Here is a 21213-nt window from a genome sequence, read left to right on the forward strand (position 1 = left end):
AAAGCTTTTTGTGCATCAAAGCAAGAAATCATAGCTTTTGCTTTTTTCTTGTGGAGCTTGCAAGCATTTACTTTGCAGTGTGAAACCTCTCCCTGTAGCTGATAAGCAGCAAGTCACGTTAGAAGTGTAACAGTTCCAAGTAAGGCTCCAAAGCTGTGCTGGGTGAAGCCTTAGGAGTGGTAATTTTCTGTGGTTGCCTGGCTCTACAGCTCAGTGGGGACAAACCTGTTATGGACAAGGCTGACAAGGAACAGGTGAAGGAACTAGATGATCATAGACTAGTTAAACAGCTTGCTCTTACCAACCAAATAGAAACTTGCAAGCTGACTGCATCCAGAGTGAGTCAGGCCATTTGACAACATGTCTCTTTTGGTTATGCAGCTATACCTGTCTTATTGAGAAAGATAGTGAAAAGGAGTGAGAGTGACTTCTGTGTAATGGCTGCTCCTGGGCTTTCCTCACCTCCTGTTTGCTTGTTACCTTAAAGAGTTGTACCTCTTTCTTTCCCTAGACTTCCTGGCTGTAATTTGTTTTTATTAGTGATCCAGTCATTGTGCCATCTTTCAGCCTGAGGGAATTAGTCATCTCCAGCCCCTTTCTTACTGTGTAATTTCCAAGGTGCCTTAAAATCAAGTGGAAAACCCTGCAGTTTGGGTGTGGCTACCCTGTGAGAGCACTTGGAGCTGGTGTGGCTCATGCGTTGTTCATCCACTTGCTTTTGCAAGCAGCACAAGTGAAGGTTTTCAGTGTTCCTCTTTTTATGCTTCTCTTCACAAAATGGACAAAAGGGCCATTTCCATTCCCAGCCATTTCATGACAAAAGCATTTATGTTAAACTTCTTTATGGATTTCAGGCAGTTAGAGTGGCGAGCCTGTTAGAAGAGTGGAGGCCTCTGAGAAGGTATGATGGCTTCTGGAAAGCTGCAGTCAGCTTGTGGTCAGGTTTAAAGTGCTGAGATTGTGGAGGGAAGATGTCTTGTTACTGCTGCATGAAAGTGTGGGCATCCCAAACAGGTAACAGCCTGCAGGAATGTGGGTACTGCAGGAAGCAGCTTGAGGATTATGGTCACTATTGACCTTTTTGTAGTTCTACTGAATGTGGTGCCAGCTCTGAATACTGCACTTGAGCTTTCCCCAGTCAGTTTCTCCCCACTTGCTGTACATTCACTTGACACCTGAGTGCTCATGCTCTGTTCCAAGAGCATGTTCTGTCAGTAGCTTTTTCTGTGTAGGGTTTACATTCAGGTCCCTGCTTGCAGAGACTATCAGATGGAGTCCTCTGTTACAGTGGGAAACCTGGCCCTTGGTAGATTACGGTGATCCCTTTGTCTTGATCTGACTTCCTTCAGTGTTGCAGCTGTTGTCTGTAAAATCCTACTAGCAGCAAGGAAGTGTTGCAATCCCTCTCCTCTCTGGCCTTCCCCTCCTTCCCCCTTCTGCATTATGCCAGGATTATGCTGATTTTCACAACTCGTTTTTTTTTCTTTTAAGGAGGAGATTGAATTACACAAAGCTTGCTCCTTTCTCCAGCCAATCCTTTCTCTGTTACATATGGTACATTCAGAGTTTACCAGGCCATGTCTCACTCTAATTTCTCAACAAGAAGCACCATCTTGTATGGCTTGTGTGCATCTTGGAGTAAAAAGTGCATTTGGCCAGGCTGGAGTTCAGCCAAAATTGCATGATTACTGTATTACTTCTAACAAACGGGTGAAAGTACTTCTGTCATCATTTCTTGTACCTTCATGGCTGTTCTGTAGTTTGCAGAACTGCAGTGTTGTCTCATGGGTAGGGTTGATGCAAGCTGGAGACCATTGTAGTCTTAGTGCTCCAAAAGTTTGATTTGCTTTTTGGGGAGGACTTTGGAGATCTGAAAAGCAGTGGCACCTTGAAAGGGTGGGAGGTTCAGTGCAGCACTGTTAAATAGCTCTTGTATTCTGAGCTGGGCCTCATCAGCAAGGCTCTGCTTATAGGAAAAATCGTGCATTTCATAAACCATGTCTGTGTACCTATAACACTTATATTTTAGGTTTTGTGGTGTGCCCTAGACTATTTTGGAAGCACTGAAAAGCTGTGTAAAAATGCTCTGTTTGTAAATTGCTGGGGAGAGGGGGTGGAAAAGGAAATATTTTAGTAAGTATTGAAATAGGTGTTTATGTAGTCTGATCTACAGTTGGTGTGCATTCCAGCTTTTCAAAGTGGCTAGCTGAGTGGTGGATGGTTAATGGGTGACATTAAAAGAAGCTGGAGTGCCTAAATTCTAATCATCAGGTGGCTTTAAAAGGTTTCAAGCTGTGCACTTAGAAAAACTTGCAAGGCTCCAAAACCTTGTAGCACGTGTGGCCAAATACTCTCTGTTAGCTTCAAGATATTGCTTCATTCTTTCATTCTTTCTATTAGACCCTAGTGATGAGGGGGGCAGAATAAAAAGAGTGGGGATTTGCTTTTCATGCTCAAGGAGGTGAACTAAAGGAAGAGAATTTATGTATCTATGCTTCAAACTACCTCAACCCTCGAAGATAAGGGAGTGCCTAGGAGCAAAAGCACTGGCTTCAGACTAGTGTGGGTTTTTTTGTTTCAGCCATCCAATACCTGATATGATATGATTGGAACAGAGAAAGAAATCATTGTGTATGGATCTCTACTGGGGGAGGGAAAAAAACAGTCAGCAGATCTACATCTCTGGGGGTTTTATTAAAAATAAAATAAAATTGTAGACATGACAGCATCTTTCTTGTCTTCTGATGATGCAAATAGGATTGTGTGGGTCATAATGAAATATTTTATTGATCGTGTTATGAAAAATCAATGGAAATAGTTGCTCTGGTTGTCAGTTCTGTGCTGCCTACTATGTATGCAGCGACAGGTTTGACTGTGCTCACCATTGTGGCTGAGAAGAGAATACCTTGGGGTGCCCAATTACAGCAGCAGAGAGAGGAAATTCAGAAGAGTAATTTTGGCTTCCTTCATTGCCTTTCTGTTGTCCTCTAAGCAGCCGTTCCACTCCTTTCAGACTTCACAGCAGCAAGAGCACTAATGGCAACTGTGCAATTTTGACTTCTCGTGTCCATGAGATTGAATCAATGCTTTTCCTTCTACATTTAGTAAAACAATTTTCCATGCACGCTGAGCAGCTATTCTTGTCTATACCTGCTTTGATATGGGATAGATGAACTGCAAAGCTTTATAGAAAGCTGTCTCTTTCCTTCTTTCTTTCTTTCTTTCTCTTCCCCCTCCATTTCTTTTTTCTTTTATTTTTTATAAACTACATTGGCAATGGAAAGATTCACTAACAGAGTTGTTTTTAAGGGAAAGAAGCAGCAAAGTGAAGTGTTATAATAGGGCTTATTTCATAAGGGAAGTGTAAAGCAGGAAAGAAGGACATTCACGTAAGCAAGAAAAGGCAACTGAGCTCTCTCAGTTCAAGGATACGCACTGCAGGCCCTGTTACTGTAGCATCTGAATACCTAAATTATTAATGTGTGTGTTGCTGTAACCTTCCTGTCTGGTTTGGAGCAGACTGGTACAAGGAAACTGTGACCTAGAAACCCAGTAACAAAACAAGGTACTTTAAGCAGGTTCTAAGCAGAGTTAGATGCTCAAGTCTGTAACTATTATCTGTGTGTTCCCTGTTCACTTGCCCCTGCAGGTGATATATCTCTGTGACATCTGCAGACAACTGGATTTTGCTTTCATTCTTGTCCCAGACTGCTTAGAATAGGAGTCCCACTGCCTGGCTCATAAAAAAGTGTGACCTGACCCCAAAACAGAGTGTACCTGTGCCCAAGTTGTTATCAGAACGTGCTCATTGTTCAGGAGAACTGAGCTTCCAGTGAGCATCACGTCTCTGCTTTGGCCATTTTTAAAGCTTAGATGGAGGAGGGGAAAGCCTGGTAGGGAAGGTGCCTGCCTATGAAGAGAGAGGCTGGGGTCAAGCACTGTCACTGAGCTCTGTCTTTCATGTGCTCTTTAATATTAAGATCACATCCATAAGCAGAAATGTGAACAGGCATTGGAGCTTACTACAAAGTCATGCTTTCCCTTAGGTGTAGTTCTTCTCCCTCTGGTCCAGCCAATATATTATTGTAATTTAAACTGAGTGGCAGGACCAATCTCATTCCTCCATCATGGGGATATCTTGGACTCTCTCCTCCACTTCTTGTACTGAAGGCTTACATCTGTCGGCTGTAGTTTAAAAACAGTGACTGTACTTCCCAAAAGGAACCTCGTTGTCTTTTTGGAAGACGTTTGCAAGTTTGGTGGGCAGATCCTTCCAGTCTCTGTGTCAAGGGGTCATGTGTAACATATGTCTCTCTTTATCTGTAACTGATTGATGAGAGTTAACAGAACAAGCCAGAGTGCTGTCTGGCAAGTTCCTAACAGCAGGGCCCTCCTTGGTTCAGACAGTGTGCTCACTGCTTAGTCCCTGCTTCAGTGGCAAGTGGGCAGGCATCAAATAGCACTTATCTTTGATTTGTTTTTATCAGCACAGGGTATAAACACAGAAGCTCTCCTGAAACAGTGCAGTGGTTTTTCTTGTCTGAAAGTTCATATATTATGCTCTAGAGATCTACCTACAGAAAAATCTAATAGCTACATGTAGCTGGTGAGTACTGACCAGTGTCAGCAGTGAACTTCTTCGAGGAAGAAAACAGCTTATAATAATCTCAACTGCTCAAGCATCAGCTACATAGGTACTTAGTTATGTGTGTTTTGCAGCACCTTACTGTATATAAATGTGCAACAGAAGAGCACATTTTCCATGTGCTCTCAGTTGTCCTGTGGGAAAGGCACACCTCCTCATAGTGGTCATAGCCCTGATGCAGGTGAGTTGCTGATGTGCTGCCATTGGACTAGCTGGTATTTCTTCCTGGGGTTCTGGGCAGAAGAAAGGCTGGTGTCTTCAATGGGGCTGGTGTGTGTTTGTGTGACAGCCTCAGTCCTTATCTTACCTGGAACAGCCAGGTGGGGAACTGTGTAGCTTGTCTGAAGGTACCATAGAAGCATAGGTCAGTGTGGGAATGGGCTGCTCTTTTTTGCATCCTATGCCAGAGATCTTTGTGTGCTTCGGTGTAAAAGAGCAGTTATTTTCATCTGAAGAAAGAGCTGGGAGGGTTAGATGCCTGCAAACTGCAGCCCTCTGACAAAAGGCAGGCTTCTGGTATGGAGAGTGCTAACAGCAGAGCAGTGTGCAGAGGGGAGATATTCCAGGGTTACCAATTATAAGACACTTAAATTCTTGAAGGGCAGACAAGCTTAAGGCTTTAAAATTCTTCCTTATACGGGCCCTTTCAGTATCCTGCTGCAGAGGTTCTCCAGTAGAGATGTAACATAGTCTGGGTGCTTTAAACTAGGGCTGAAGAGCTGTCATGCAAAACAAATGTGCTGGGGGTGGCAGTGGATGGAACAGCTAATAGATGTTTTCCCTTTGCTGGACATCTGTCACCTGCCCCCACGCCAAGTCTTCCTCTGTTTATAGCAAAGCATTTGTTCCCATTAATTAGGCCCAAATTCCTGCCGTCTGACCGACTTTATATCTGTGCAAATGTCGATGGAGCTCAAACTGAGCAGCTGGGGAGATGGGCTGCTCACAGGAAAACTGCTGCCTGCTTTTGGAGGGGGAGAGATGGGGAAGTGCCGCCTCCTTCTAAATAGATGTGTTAGCTATGTCGATAATTGAGATGCAGCCTGGGATCCCCAGGATGCCACTTTCCCCATCCCTTTTCAGAGCAGGCTGCACTTTAAACCATCCCCTCCAGTTAAATCTCTTTACCAAAGTGGTCTGTATGAAGGCTTACATACAGGAAGATAATGGTGCTGTCATTTCTATAAATAATCACAACAGGAGCAGAAAAATAAGAGGGTGATGATTACGCCTGAAAATCCGATGCTAATGCAGTGGAAGCTAAAAGAAAGCTGAAGCACAATCACAAGCTGTTTCTGCCTGACAGTGGGCTTGGTTTTCAGCAGTGACTGATGAGTGCATGCAATGCTTCCTTGACATAAGAAGGAAGTGTGCCTACCCTGTGATAGTTTTTCTTCTGTAACATACTATGAAGTGTTTAATATGCTAGATGCAGCAAATGGAGTGGGAGAACTAGCCTCACCTTGATGAGTTTGGCTGGATCTGGAAGGCAAAAATGGAGCCCTCTCATGGCCTCCTCCGACAGCAGTATTTGTTTGCTGAGGATTAAACCCCATCTGTAAAGTGCAGTGAAACAGTAGGTTTTCTCACACCCTGCTCTATCACACAGTGGCTTGAAGTATTTTAGAATGTGGAAAGAGGGGAATGACGTGCCTGCGTGTTCCCTGGGGGTGTTTAAGGTTTTTGCCTCCTGGAAAGTGATGCTCTGATTTAGCTCAGGCAGAGGGGACCTGAATGTCAGCATTGTAAGTACTCAAAGCACTGACCTAAGGGGTAAATGCTCTGGGGGGGTAAAGGAGTGGTACTGTAGACCTCCTTCCTACATCTGAAAGGAGCAGAGCTGGAGTATGCAGCTTCACGCCCCAGGTTTTTCTGATCAGGAAGGATAGTAGATATTTAACAGACCTCTCCCCACTTCTTTCTCATTTTCTTACCTCAATGTAAGTTTGCTTTCCCCTCTAAACAGAAGGATTTTTTTTTTAATCAGCGGAGCTTTCTGAGCTGACTTCATATGTAGCAATTACTCCTTTTGCAACTGAGAGGTGAGGCAAATGAAACGTAGAGCAGATTGACTTCTCTTTAAGGATCCTTGCTAGTACAGTATTTGCCCTAATTAAGCTAACTTAGAGAATCATTTACAGGTTAAAGTAAAGGGACCCACTTAATGCATAAGCTGAGTGATAGAGTTGTCACTGGCTCAGTGCAGGAGGGGGCTGAAGCCATCAGTCCTCTGAGACGAAGTGGTTGGCTGCTGCATACCTTAAAATTGTTACATCTGCCTTAGATAAATATCAATTGAGTATAGCAGGAATTTGACAGATGCATGTTCTTCTGGAAGAAAATGTTACTATGCGAGTTAGCAGATGATTAAGTCATTGCTGAGATGTGATATCTACCAGTTTTAAACTTGGTGCTGCTAGACTATCAGCAAGCTTCAGTGAGTCTGGCGTGTGATGGCTGTCGCACAGCGTGGAAGTCACCAAGGTCCCTGCCTTGCAGATTGGACTCAGCCTTGGCTGGGAGCACACTGCTGGCTTACCAGGGAGGACTGCTTTGTTAGCAGCACCTCAGAACTGAGATCTGTCTGGCACTGCGCTGAGGGCAGCTTATGTTAAAAGGCAGCTGGTGGGAATGTTCATTAAGGGCAGGACTTCTTCCTGGGAAGGCTAGCAGGGTGATGGACCTTTGTCAGATCTGGTGCAATTGTCTGGTGCATTAAGAGTGCACCTGCACATGGAATAGAGAAATTGGGCTGCTGCAGTGGGTTAGTCTGCATCATGATGTTCCCATCTGAGAATACAACAAGAGCCAGGGGCGAACGTTGTGGCTCTTTGGAATATTAAATCTCCAGTTCCCTAAGACACTTAGCCATATAAATGGCATAGCAGGGAGGTTTTCCTGAGCTGTATGGCATTGATGGATGGGGTAAAGCAGGGTTGACAGCAGGTTTGGGATCTTGGGAGAAGAAAAGCTTGAAAAGCATTAAAGTGCTGATTGCTACAGCAACATTTTGCAGCCATTGAGAGAGCAATTTCTGCCTCTTCCTACAGAAGAGAATGTTTCAGGCTTCTGTCCCAATATCCCTTGAAAGTAAAATAAGGGACCAAGAAAATATGCTTTTGTCTAGTGCCCACAAGTGCAGCAGGTATTGCTGTTAATTAAAATACTCTTTCTAATTGCTTCTGCTATTTTTCTAGATTGTTTGACTTAGATTATACGTGTTTTTATCATTTTGTTGTTTCTTACTTCTTTCCTCTAAAGCATCCTACTGTTTTTTTGGAGTAGTTTGAAATTGAAAAATGCACAAGGGGGTAGAAAGAAGTCTGCCAACACACCCAGTGAAGCCCCTGACACTCCCTTGCCCTGCCTCTCCCCTTCGTCAGGTGTGCATTTGTGCTGTTACTGGAGCAGCAGGGAAATTCCAGCAGTGAATGAGCCATGTTCCTCTGTGGTGAGGAGGGGAAGGCCAGCAGGCATGAGTCAAAGCATAAGCATGGCTAGGAGTAAGCGTGGTGCCCAGGTCTCCTGTTTGAGGGTCTCTAATGATGCATTTCGTTTAAGTTTTTCAGCAGAGGAGGATGGAGGTGGCTAAACAATATGGTCTGTGCTGCTTTGCTGAGCAGTTTGAGCTTGCTGCTGCTGGCACTCAAGAAAGGGTTTGTCCTGATATATTGGTCAACGTATTCAATTTCTAAACTACTGATGTATGCAGTTTGTTACCCACAGTGCTGTCTCTCCAGGCTGGCAGCTTCCCCAGCCCCGTGAGCGCTGTCGCTCCCTGTGGGGCTCCTGGACTGTGGTTGGCACCAGAGCTTTCATTTGAGCACACTCCTGTTGTTATCTGATAAAAGTGGCAGATAAAAACAAGGTTCTGTAAGACAGACTTAGAGTGCATTAAATAAATATAAATTTTATTAAAAACACCCACATCTCAGCGTTATCAGGAATGATATAATAATAAACAGCTTTCAAATAACCTGCATTACATTACAATACTTACAGTATTTATAACCATCCTCGGATTCTTTTTATAGACATACCAAACATTTCATGAAAATGAATGAAACTAAAGTTTGTTTTTTTTTTTTTTTAAAAAAAGGAGAACATAAGCATAGAAAATGCACACAGAAGTTCATTACCTTAGTGTCAAACTGCTAAAGCTTCCTAAACAAGTTAACCACTAGCTTTAGAAGTGAACTTTATACCACTGTGCGTCAATCAAGATGAAAAATTCATTCAAGTAAAGTTGACACCACTCAGAAGCATCTTCAAGTATGGCTATAGTCAACCTGATAATCCTATACAAGCAATTTTATGTCTGCTCTGTCATTCGTTCCAACTGAGGCAGGGTTCTGTACACCAAAGTTACAGGTTGGGTATTTACAATACAGAAGTGATTCGCCAGCTAAGCTTCCCGCTCTTGCTGCCAGCAGTTTGGCAAATGACGGTGCACGGCCTATTAACCAAACGTCTACTATGGATTGGATGAAGAATACAAAAATCACCCACAGGTGAAGATTTATGATTTAATTAATCTGACACATAACCCTCATTAAAAAAAACTTTTTTAAAAAGGTGAAACTTTTGTTTCAATGCAGTGAGTAAAGTCACAGACTGAGAATTAAAAAAAAAAAAAGAGAGCAAAATTGCCATAATAAATATCTGACCATTAAACCCAAAGGCCTCCTTTGATTTCCTTGCGTTATTAGCTTGTGATTCTCTTAGATAAAATTTCTTTCAACCGAACTTAATCTTACAGTATATTGCACAAGATATATCTGGGACGTGGAGGTTTGCGTGTTTAGGGAAGCCCTTGTACAGACTGTACCTTTTTATATTCTCTTTCATTCATTACAGTATCCGAGAAGCCTTCTTTAGAGAGTGACTTGAAAAACTCTAGCAAACAGTCACTTGCCAAACCCCTGCCTTACGTTTTTCCCTTTAATCAGCTCAGTGCATTCTACTTTCTTTTGTTTATTCATTTGAAACAGGCAAAACATTCTAAATCTCTTAAACGCTTTCATCGCGATAAAAAGAGCTAACAAATTTACAAAATTAGTTTTAGTTACATCAATACATGTACAAGAGAAATTAGAGAAGGGATTCAAAAGAAAAGCATTAAATCCCTGAAGGAAAAAAGGAAACGGAACAAAAAAAGAAAACAAAAAACCCAAGAATAATATATTTAACCTACAACAGCTTTACATACACACAGGTGACACGTTGGCATAGGAGAACATGAGCTGAAATATCCCTGAATTTTTAGAACCAAAAAAAAAAAAAAAGCTGAAGTTCAAGTTACACTTGCGAAAATGTCAAGTATTGAGAGAGGTTTTTTTTTGTTGTTTTGTTTTTTTTTTTTTCAAAGGCTATTGGGGGAAAAAGATGGTATACAATATATAAACTTTCACACTCAGTTCGATATCCTATTGCCAAACTAGTGTTGAGGTATATGACAAGTAGGAACATCACTCAAACCTTTTAATGTATTTTAGCTCACATTATGATATATTTGTAGCAGGCTGAGTAGCACCATGATGTGAATTCAGCTCAAAACCCAAATATATATAGATTTAATATTTTTACAGTACTAAAATACTAAAGCATTGCGTTAAAAAAAGTCTTGTTTACAATTTAATTTACTATACAACTCTCCTGCTTTTTTTTTTTTTTTTTAATAGAAATTAATGATTTAAAACCACCACAGCAAGCCAGCTGCCTATTTTTTTTTCTATTTAATCAACGGAATCACACAGAACTAACCCTGTTTCATTCATCTTGTGTAGGCATCGGTCTGCTCAATCTTCCTGGAAAAGAGGATGCTTGCACCGGGAAATGACTTACACCACAATGTACATAATTATCAACACAAAAGCAATCTGCCATTCAATAGTTGAAGAGCATACAGATCTTTAAAAACAGCAGAAGCCCAAGCTAACTAGTTGTAGTCTGTCGCATGCTGCTAATTATTACTTGTGGTTAATATAAAACTCCTTCCTTAAAACTGTACATATTTGAGCAATGAACTTGTCATAATAATTGTAGAAAACAGTTTACAGTATAGCTGTGTGAGATGAGCACCAGAAAAACGTGTGTTTTGTGTACTGAAGTATTCCCTTATATCCAGTAAGCCCCATTTTTACCATAACTGACTGTATTAAAAATGGATATGTAGCCCACTAGCAGATGCATGGCTAAAACAAAAGTATTAAAAGCTTTTTTTTTTTTTTATTTTAAAAAAACTATCTTTGTGTTTTAAAATCAAAGTAAACTCTTTTTTTTTCTTTTCTTTTTTTAATGTCTCAGTACCTTAGCATTGATCAAGTTGCCAAGCTTAGGTAGACAAAGTGCTTTTGAAACACTATTTTAAAAAAAAATATCTCTCTATTTTATTGTCCTTTCCTAGGACTTGACTGGATGAGCCACATCCAGAGGTCCTCGTAATTCCCATACATTAAAAAGTAAGCTTATTTTAACACCAGGTAAATTCAATACATACACGAATGAAGAGGTCCTCCCTGTTGTTGAAGAACATTTGAATACATCATTGACATTTTAATTGTTATAAAGGCATTAACTGTTTGACTGTTAAAATAAAGACACCATTCTCTTAGATAGCACCATGGTTTTTAGAATATCCAAACAAATTCAGTGTTTTGCTGTCTATTCATTACGTTTTATACGTTATCTACTTCATTAAATAAAATTAAGAGACTAATAATGTTACAGTAAAAACTGCATGTTAAAAAGCCGTCATTCCAGTATTTCAGTACATCGCAGATTCAGCACCAGATGTTATTTTAAGATTCCTGCAGTTGTAACACTACAGTATTATTTTTTTAATAGGAATTTTTTTGCTCCTGTTCCATGACTACGCGAACTTGATGACATTAAAAGTGGTCACAGATGTGCAGAACTGTAAGAAGGAAAAAATCCATTTGCAGATTATCTCTTTCAGCAACGGGGCCAGTGTTTTCAAATGTAAATTGTGAAACACTTTGTTTTGTTTTGTTTCTGTTTTTGCATAGGATGCTTTGGTCTTGTTTCCTACGTGCCATCTGTGACCACTTAAAAATCAGTGGAAAATAAGTGTGCTAGCAAGATTACCTCTTTTTGCTGGTGTGCCGAGGCCTTTTCCACTGATGAGTTTAATAAAAACACTGTTTTCTTCTCCACCCTTGCCTTCCCCAAAACCTAAGCGACAGCTACCCTATTGACGAGTTGTTTTTCTCAGATGAGGTAACCAACAAAGGTGTGAAGTTAGATGTATCTGTTGTAAGGCCCTGTAACCCGTGTAAAGGCATATGGAGATGTAGTTACTGTGGAGTCCGTGGTGACCGACAGTGTCCTTTGTGCAAGAGACTTGATGAAGCGCAGGTACGTTGGTTCTGAGGGTTCGTGTGGCTCAGCAGGCTCTCGCTTTGCTTTTTTGCCGTAAGATTTCTGAGGCACGTAGTCTGGACCGTATTTTTCACATTCCTCCTCCTTCTCTCTTGCCTTCTCAGCCATCTTTGCCTCCCACAGAGCCAGCCCATGTTTTGGCTCGTTCATGCTCTTGTGCTGGTAAAAGACAAGGGATATTCTGGTGGGATGGTTCCTGTTGGGGTTTTTCAGGGGGGTCGTTGCGTGGAGCTCACGTTTTGCACACTCTATGAGAATTGACCCGTGAGATGGAGCAACTGCCACTCCTCCAATTTCCGGATCCAGGAAGCTCTGTTCACTATCTGACCAGACTTCATCGGGATCCTCAGCTTTTTCAGGATTCAGCACATCTGTTTTATCTAAACCACCTTGGGGTGTAGTCCTATCGTGGTTCTGACCTGGAATCGTGTTAGACAAGCCATTTACTGCATGTGAAATCATTTCACTATCCTTACTTTGGAGATGCAACGAATTAGGAGGACCGCTAAACATAGTCGAAGCAGAATGGTAGTCACGTGCTAAATGTGGAGGGAGTTGCACATGATGGTGTTCAGTGGTTTTACTCATGGAGGCATAGTCCATGCTTGGATTACTCAGACTAGATTTTAACCTTGAGGCAACCTCCATAAAATGACCGTCAGCCTCGTGGGTGGAGTAAGAAGAAAAAGACCCTACGTGGTGTACATTTGGTCTAATGGTGCAATTACTGAAAGAGTCTACCTGCATATTTTGGTTTCCGTAATTCAAGTACTTGGGACCAAAACTCTGGTTATTCCCAAACCTATGCTGGTATAATGTTTGAATGGGTGGTAGGCTTAGTTTGGACATAGGGTCTTGGCTTTGACAATTATACAAGTCCATGTGCTGATGCTGGGAAGGGTAAGAGCCCAAGTAAGAGGGACAGTTGTCCATCTGTATGTTTCCATTGCATTGATAGGGTGGACACTGGTTATTTTGATTTAACGATCCAGAATAAGGGTTCATGGGACTGGAAGAATTCAAATAAGACCCCGCAGGCTGTGATGAGGTGGTATAGAGGTTCATGGGACCAGACCCTCCGTAGGGATCTGAAGCGTATGAAGAGCCTGGATAAGCACTGACTGGATTAGGCAACCTTACATACAGATTTGCAGAACCTGAACCCGAGTAAGTGTTAATAGCATTTGACTGAGGGTTGTTAGGGAGAGTACGCTGTGGATGCTGTTGCTGTTGTTGTGTCGCTGGTCCTGAAAGACGTAAAAGATCTGTAGATGTGAAAAGAAAAAAACAAGCTTTTTTCTTTTTTTAAAATGCAAACTTTATACACTCTTCTCGATAAATATATCTGATATTTTTAAGAAAAGCGTATCATATGATACATCAAATACCATGCTTTAAGAAGCTGAAAAAATACTAAGGCTACTCTTCTTTTCTGGCGTGCATCCACTGAGATCAGATGCTAATTGAAATGGGGAAAAGAGGACTGTGCAATCTGTTCAGAGTCACAAGCACAAAGTCTAAAGAGTTGAATCATCACTTAAGTAGTGCGTGAAATGGAGCATCAAAGTGCTCACAAATAGCCACGCACAAGGTGACCTTCTTTTCCCCAAGAATAAATAAATAAATTATTCTACATCTGCATTAACAGTAGTCTCAAAAATATGTCTCCAGCTTTATGTAAAAAGCAACAATGGTGACATTCACTGACAGTGATAACAGTTCAGTAACCAGTGAGATTAACTGAAGATACGAGGAAAAATACATCATTCATTCAAGTGCAATGGGATAATTTAATGGTTAAAACCCTGGCCTGGGTCACAGGGCAGCTTCTATTCATAGGTATCTCACTGACCTTCTGGATAGCCTTGCATTTATCTCTTTATTCCTCTTGGTGGAATTTTCTGTAATAATAGTCATGAACACCTCTGCCCAGGATTCTAGAATCTAGTGATGAGAACTGCCAGCAATTGTTGTGTGTTTTGTCCACTATGAGAACATCCGCTCTGCTTTTTAGTCTCGAAGCAAAGTATATAAATATTGCTAAAGAGCTTAGGTTAGGCTAGAATCTACTCCAATTATGAGGTTCTCTTTAACAGCAGCAACAGTGAGTGGTGTAGGTTGCTCTTTGGCAGTAACATCACATGCTTCTCTTCATGGCTTCTAGCACTAGTAATTGTTTAAAGGTGCTTTGCAATACACTGGCAAGGAGGGTTTGCTGAAGCACGTGACTTCTACAGGGACTAGCTATTCAGCAGTAAAGGATTTCTGGTGTGTCTTTTTCTTTCTTTCTTTCTTTCATTCTCCAGAGTTGACCACAATTTGGCATTCTAGCATTTATAAATATACAATATCGATATTTACATTCAAGAATTCTGTTCACTTTTTATTAGAAGTGTTCATGTGCTGAGAACAAATACTTTTCTTGAAGTTCATTGTAAATGGCTGTAATTCCTAGGAAGCTTACCACTTACCACATGAACCGATTCACATGCTTACCTGCTAGCTGCTTTGTATGACCTGCTGCCTCAGAGTTGCCTTGTTTGTTGCGTGCTGCAGCAGACTTGTCTCTTTCAGCTTTGCTAGACCCATTCTCCAAGGAGGAAAGCTTTTCTGCAGCTGCTTTCTTTGCTTCTAGCTTCCTTTGCCGGCACGTCTTAACCGGCTCTGCTAACATCCTTACTTTCCGTCGAAAGGAGGTAAGGACCTGGATGCTGCCATTTCTTTTCTTCTCCTCCTGGCCTTCAGTGCTTCCGAACTCATCCACATCAGAGACTTTGTATAAGGGGAGCACGTGGAGCTGCTCATCTTCAGGTGTTTGGCCAATTTCACGATTGTCTTCTCTAGTTAGTGTGCAAACCTGTCAGAAAGGAGTGTTAGAGTAACTCTCTCAAACCAGTCTTACAAGTTGCCTGAAATGCTGGCCTGTGTGTTTTACCTTGCCCTAGCACTGTCAGTATCAGCATCTGGCAAATTACTTGTAAGCTTTCTTTTTGTGCAATTTACACATTATCACAAGAAGTCTGCAATTTCATTTCTTCCATTGCTCTGTTGGACAGCGTAAATAGAAACAGAAAGTGTAAAAATCTATGGTTTTTGTACCTGTGCTCAAAGAAGCAGTTATAGATGCGCATCACCTAAACTGAAACAAACAGTGTGGTCCATAGCACCATGGGCAGCGAGCTAAAGCAGTGAAAACTGTGCTCAGATGAAGATTTTTTTTTACTACAGTAGGTTAACTAGGTACCTTATTAGAGGTCGTGGGGCATATAACATACTGCCATTGTGCTTTATGCCCCCTTAGGATGATTTGCAAAGCAGCAAGTCATGTTAATACTGCATAAAGATTTTGGGAAGTTAGCACTGTGTATGTTGTAGCATGCTTATTGTGTTAGCTCCAGCTAAAATGGGTATTGGGAATATCTGAGTGGAGAAAAAGATGCTGATACAGACATACTCTGCAGTAAAATAACGGAATCAGCCGATCTTATGAAGAAAGCTCAGCTAAAAATACATATTCTGTTGTTGGTGGTTGACTTTTCAATTAAGTCAGACCCTGGAAACAGGGCAAATTTAGTTGGTATTAAAAGAAAGTAGATAATCTCTTTGGTAATAGGAGCTGCACTGTGAATTACTTCAGATCACACTGAAGATTATTCAGACCTGAAACTTGTTTTTTCCTCTTGTTTTCTCTGACTGTATGAGAGTATGCAGGGAACAGAAATCACCCAGCATTGAAAAACAGACAGTTTTTCTGTTATCATTTGTGGAACCTTTGCTGTAAATGCTGGAGTTCAGAATGGAAAAGTGTAAAGTGAGCGTGCATGTTACAAAAGATAGTAAGACTTGCAGACTTTATTCTCATCCCAAGCAGGAATGAAATCCACAGCTTTGAAAAGTCTACTTAGAAGAAAGTTATGGAAAAAAATCATTTGTTTCACAGTTTCATAGAATGGCAGGGGTTGGAAGGGACCTCTGGAGATCATTGAGTGCAACTTACTGATAAAGCAGCTTCCTTACAGCAGGTTGCCCAGGAAAGTGTCCAGGGAGATCTTGAATATCTCCAGAGGAGACTCCACAACCTCTCTGGGCAGCCTGTTCCACTGCTCTTTCACCCTCAAAGTAAAGAAGTTATTTTCTCATGTTCACGTGGAACTTCCTTTGTTCCAGTTTGTGCCTGTTGTCCCTTGTCCTGCACCTAGGCACCACTAAAAAGAGCCTGGCCCCATCCACTTGACTCCTGCCCATTAGATATTTATAAGCATTTCTAAGTTCCAATCTGTTTTCTCCAGGCTGAATAGCCCCAGCCTTGTATGCGAGATGCTTTGGGCCTCCATTATCTTTGTGATCCTCCGCTGGGCTCTCTCCAGCAGCTCCCTGTCTTTCTTGAACTGGAGAGCCCAGAACTGGGCACAGAATTGCAGATGTGACCTCAGCAGAACAGAGCAGGGGGAAGGATCACCTCCCTCAACCTGCTGGCCACACTATTTTTTTTTCCATTTTAATGGAGTAGAAGATACAATCCAAAGTAGTTGGATTATAAAAAAAAAAATCAAGATGACAAATATACAACATTTTGTCCCAGGAACACTGAAACAGGCATTTCAGCCCTGCTAGAGTCTTCTTTCCATTGTCTCCATGGTTTCTCTTTTACTAGTTCTACATTAAACCCTTCTTTAATATTTCATAAGTCTCATTCAGTGAAATGAAAAATGATGTAGGGGGTAATAAGATAGCTCAGTTAATGCTTAATGTTTCTTTTTTTAGCAATCTATCTTATGTAATTATAAATTTAAAGAGACTGAAGATAATGAATTAAATGTATGAAATTACTGCTGGGATAAGGAGGCTATGTGCATCGCTGACTTACCAGTGTACTCCCGTTCTGCATATTGTGCAAGTCTCTGTGAGCATGAGCGCAGAAGTCCAGGCAGGCGGTGACCCCTGAGAATGGGCGACCTTCTTTTAAACCCAGGCGACACTCAGGCGCTCTGTGTTCGTACTCGATCTGCGAAGAGATGACAGGTATCACCACAGCCTGCCCTGGTACCCCAGTACGTGGACTTAGCACTGAACAACAGGTCTGCTGACACCTCTGAGGTGGTGACGTACAGATCTCAGGCAAATAAGCAGTTCTGTGGTAATTTCATGCGATGTCTGCTTTGCTCCTTGCTGCTCCAATCTGACTCTGCTGTGATTGCAAAATTGGCCAATAATACTTTTCCTTGCATATTACTTCTAATTCTCTGCCACTGGTTTGTGTTTTTACATTACAAATACAGTGCATGGTTTTGGTGTCTGGAACTGTAAGAGTGATATGTAGGTTTAGACTGAAAATATACCAAGCTACTACAAGAAAATTACTTGAGAAAACTGACTTCAGAATGACTTCAGGAAAAATAACTTGCTTTTCTATTTGTAATATTTTGCTTGCTGAAAGTAAATTTCATTAGTGTTAGTACAGTACTAAGCCCTGACCAAAAAGATAACGCAGTCAAGACAGTATTTTCTGTGTGTATTCACTGTTACGAAGCTTTACAAAGATCTTATTATGCAACATTAAGTCTTAAGCAAAAGAAAAGGACTTGGTAATCAAACATCAAGTCTTACAGGTGACCATTTTGTATCTTATTTAATAAATAAAAAATGAAACTCCATTTGTAAAATGCCTTGCTGAAATTCCTGAGCCTTTCAAGTGAATACAAAAGAACTACACTTGATGGATCTTAATGGATCCTATTTTAAGTTGATGTGAAATTAGAAATTTTGCCAAGTCTTGATCCAAGTTCATTAAATAGATGTCCAGTTTGCTCACAGCAATTCTGTTTTTAATATTTGGAATGTACCCTTCACTGGAATCTAAAAACAAAATCGAAACAGAACTTGAAACGTGTAAACCTCTTTGGAATTAAATGAGAGTGGCTTGAAATGTTGTCCGCATTATAATTTGGATAGCATTGAAGGGTATGTTTAAAACATATTGATGCAAAGGTTCTATGAGATGTTCTGCTGGGTCCAGTTCTAGATTTTAATTCAAGCTATAATCCAGACTGGGATGAGAACAAATTTGGGAATTCTAATTAGCATTAAGGCTATTTGGTTTTCACCACCTTTCACTGAAACCATACAATTTAGGCCTTTATCATCTCTCTGACAGTATCTTCATCTTGGCTTTCCCAAAAACTTAAGGCTTGCATGGAACTCCTGAGATGGGCCAGGCCATGCATGTTACTTCTTATCTAAGGTAAAAGTTGAAACTTGTAAAAGCATGTATTGTCAACTAGTATCAAGCATAACTATGGTTTATATGAAGAAAAATTTTCTAGAGAGCTTTTATGGAAAAAGAAAGCAGCCCAAGCAAAGAGACATTTTATTTTTCACCACCCCCTCATTTTTTCTTCTTCCTCCACCTTTCTTCTCTTGCAGAATGTCTCAGATGTTTGGAGAGATAACCACAGCTAGTGGGCACATGGCCACAATTTCCTCCAGAATGAGTCTCCAAGCATTATCTGATCAGGTAAATGAAATCGCGTCAGTCTGTACTAAAGCTGCTTACCTTGTCTGATTGCTGTTAAATATGTAGAAAAGGAGTAATTGTAACTGCTAGTAAAAATGGACAGTTTTTTATAGCTTACTGCTTCCATTACAGCTGAAAATCTGTTCTATGCTGATTGTGACAGCAAGTAAGTATTTTGACTGGGCTTGATGTTGTCAATGGAAAAGAAAGAAGGTGTCACAGTTTGCAATTATGCTGATAGCCTGGAGGCTGTACGTTTTGTGAATGTTTGTAATGGTAGTGAGCCTGAACAATGGAAATGAAGGCCAACTGTTACACATTTCAAAGGCTCTGATGTCAAATTTTGGTGCAAATATCTGGAAGATGTTTGGTAAAGGAATGGAGGTGGGAGGCAACCACGCCCGGGAACCTCATACAGCTTGGACTGTGCTAGCACCTGTGTATACGGCCCAACAGAACACTGCATAAGCTAGCCCCATGTGTGAGAATGCTGGTGCAGGCACTTGTGTGCATATTCAGGACTGAGTGCATTCCATTATGAAGCTTTGTTTTAAAAGCATATCTATAATAGCCACTTGAGAGAGCAGACCTGAAACTGTTTTCAAGACTCCACTGCAATATAGTGCACTACCATCTGATGCTACAGCCAGCCTTGCACCATCTTTATGGCTGTTTTGTGAGTTTGGCTGGTGAATCATTCCAAATCAAGAAACTCTGTGTTGCAGAGCTCAAGATTTCTGCTCAGTAGTAATCCTGTTGCATTTACATAGGTGAAAAGATTAGCTGTAGTTAGTAGTTAAGATTCATTTGGTTTTACTTTTGAAAGCATTTCAAGAGGAGCTGAGGATTTTTTTTTGCTTCCATTAGCCCAGTGTCAAAGGAATGTTGGTACAAAATGTACATACATGGTCTGGCTCAAAGGTGAAGTGCTGTGGGAAGTGTAGAAAAAGTCAGATTGTGTGACTGCTTTGGTTCCCCTTTTCCCCACCATACCTGGTTGTTATAGGCATCAGGTGCAAGCTTCTTGTAGGTGGGTGCCATCAGGGTTGACAGATTCTGCAAGTGGGATTCTAGTTTTTCTTCCTGTTAGCAGATGAAATACAGCTCAATGACATTTCCATACTGTGTGTATGGGACCTATAAACGTTTAAGGTTTGTTACAATGCAGTGATAGATGTGTAAAGGCCTAGGTCATTGTCACTGTGGTTTAGACAATCTCTATCATGAATCTCCTTCTTAAATATATTGTTTCACAGCCTTAAAAGCGACATGCTAGTAGTGTAGTGTGATCCTTGCAAGAGGACATCACGTACTATTATCTTAATTTGGTTTGTATTAAAAAGAATCACATTCTTCAACATGAAGATGTTTCAGGTCCAAACGTGATGACCCTCATTATTTTCTCTACTGGAGTTTTGGGAAAATAATACTCTTTAGAAAACTTGAGAGAAATAATACCTGAATGTTCCATCAAGTTAATCTGGCTAATTTAAGGGATTTGCACACTGTGATTACAGTACTTCAACACATTTACATTATCTTTTCATGCAACAATTTAAAATTATTGTGATGTTTCAGACTTCAAAAGTTTCCAATCCTTAAGCAATCCCAAGTTGCAGATGTGTCTAGCAGTCAGTGCTGAGGAGGTAGGAATGACCATGTTCCTTTCTGTTAGGAGAGGTACACGCTTTCAAAATGAAGGGCCTTTTAAAAATGCTGTACTACAGTAGCAAATTCCAGAGTTGCTCTCCATTCTGTCAGGAGGAGGATCCTGAATTGACAACCTCACTCGTGAGGTGATTTTTCATTTCAATCTCATAAAGAATAGTGGCATAAAGGAGTGGTGTACTCACTTTTAGGAGTTTGTATTTCTCATCAACGTGAGAAGAGCTGTGAAAAACCTATGGCTTTGTCAGAGAGACACATTCAGTACTTTAAAACTTAGTATCTCCTCATAAAACTGGAATTTTGGACTCCAAAATGACACTGCAAAATCATCAAAGATACCTTGTTGTGACCTTGTGGCTGCTGCCAAAATTTGGAGCTTCTGTATGGTAGGAAGGTTACCATTTTTAAGTGTAGTTTCATTTTTTTTGTTGGTGAGGATACTATTTGTGTCATCTATATTGTCTGTAAACAGTGTCTATGCTGTGGGACTCAGCACCCGGTCTGGATGCATGCCTTGACTGCCTCTGACTTTGGGGCCAAGATTAGAGGGCAAAACTGTCTTTTCTGCCCAGTCTTGGCTAGCACGGGAAGTAAATCCAGGAATGCAAGTTGGAAGAGTGCCCTGGTGGGCTCTGGCCAGGTATCTAGCTTAGAAAATGTAGGAGGTTTAGGATTGCAGGCTATGATAAAGAAAACTTTGTGCCACAGTCTGACTGAAGGAGAACTATTTTATCATTCTTGGGGAGATAGGGGACAGGAGGAAGGAAAAGGTATATGGTAATTATAATATTCTCAGCACAGGCCATAGGATGCAAACATGCCTGACTGATTACGTACAAGAGATGCTTGGGTTTACATAAGATGCCAGAATAGAGTGAGAGCTGCGGACCTATGCATCAGTTTATGAGCAGCAGTCCAAGAACTAAATTTGCACAGGCGTGCTGAAAAACAGACAAGACCACTGGAAGCTCCCAGATGCATGGAG

General features: G+C 41.0%; 1 protein-coding gene and 1 long non-coding RNA gene across 2 annotated transcripts in view; one reads left to right on the forward strand and one right to left on the reverse strand.

The window, feature by feature from the left end:
- The window catches only part of LOC149918108 (uncharacterized), a 37378-nt gene that overhangs the window by 10036 nt on the left and 6129 nt on the right, over window positions 1-21213 (forward strand). Inside the window, exon 2 of the long non-coding RNA XR_016465888.1 lies at window positions 18470-18560. This is a non-coding gene — a long non-coding RNA (uncharacterized LOC149918108). The remainder of the gene's footprint in view (window positions 1-18469; window positions 18561-21213) is intronic.
- The window catches only part of TET2 (tet methylcytosine dioxygenase 2), a 70284-nt gene continuing 57612 nt past the window's right edge, over window positions 8542-21213 (reverse strand). Inside the window, exons 7-10 of the mRNA XM_031607624.2 lie at window positions 19554-19643; window positions 16914-17051; window positions 14543-14903; window positions 8542-13311 (exon numbers count right to left, since the gene is read on the reverse strand). Of these exons, the coding sequence (XP_031463484.2) occupies window positions 11906-13311; window positions 14543-14903; window positions 16914-17051; window positions 19554-19643 (1995 nt within the window). The 3' untranslated portion in view covers window positions 8542-11905. The remainder of the gene's footprint in view (window positions 13312-14542; window positions 14904-16913; window positions 17052-19553; window positions 19644-21213) is intronic.

The sequence above is a fragment of the Phasianus colchicus genome, chromosome 4, assembly GCF_987193195.1.
Source record: "Phasianus colchicus chromosome 4, bPhaCol1.hap1.1, whole genome shotgun sequence".
NCBI lineage: Eukaryota > Metazoa > Chordata > Aves > Galliformes > Phasianidae > Phasianus > Phasianus colchicus.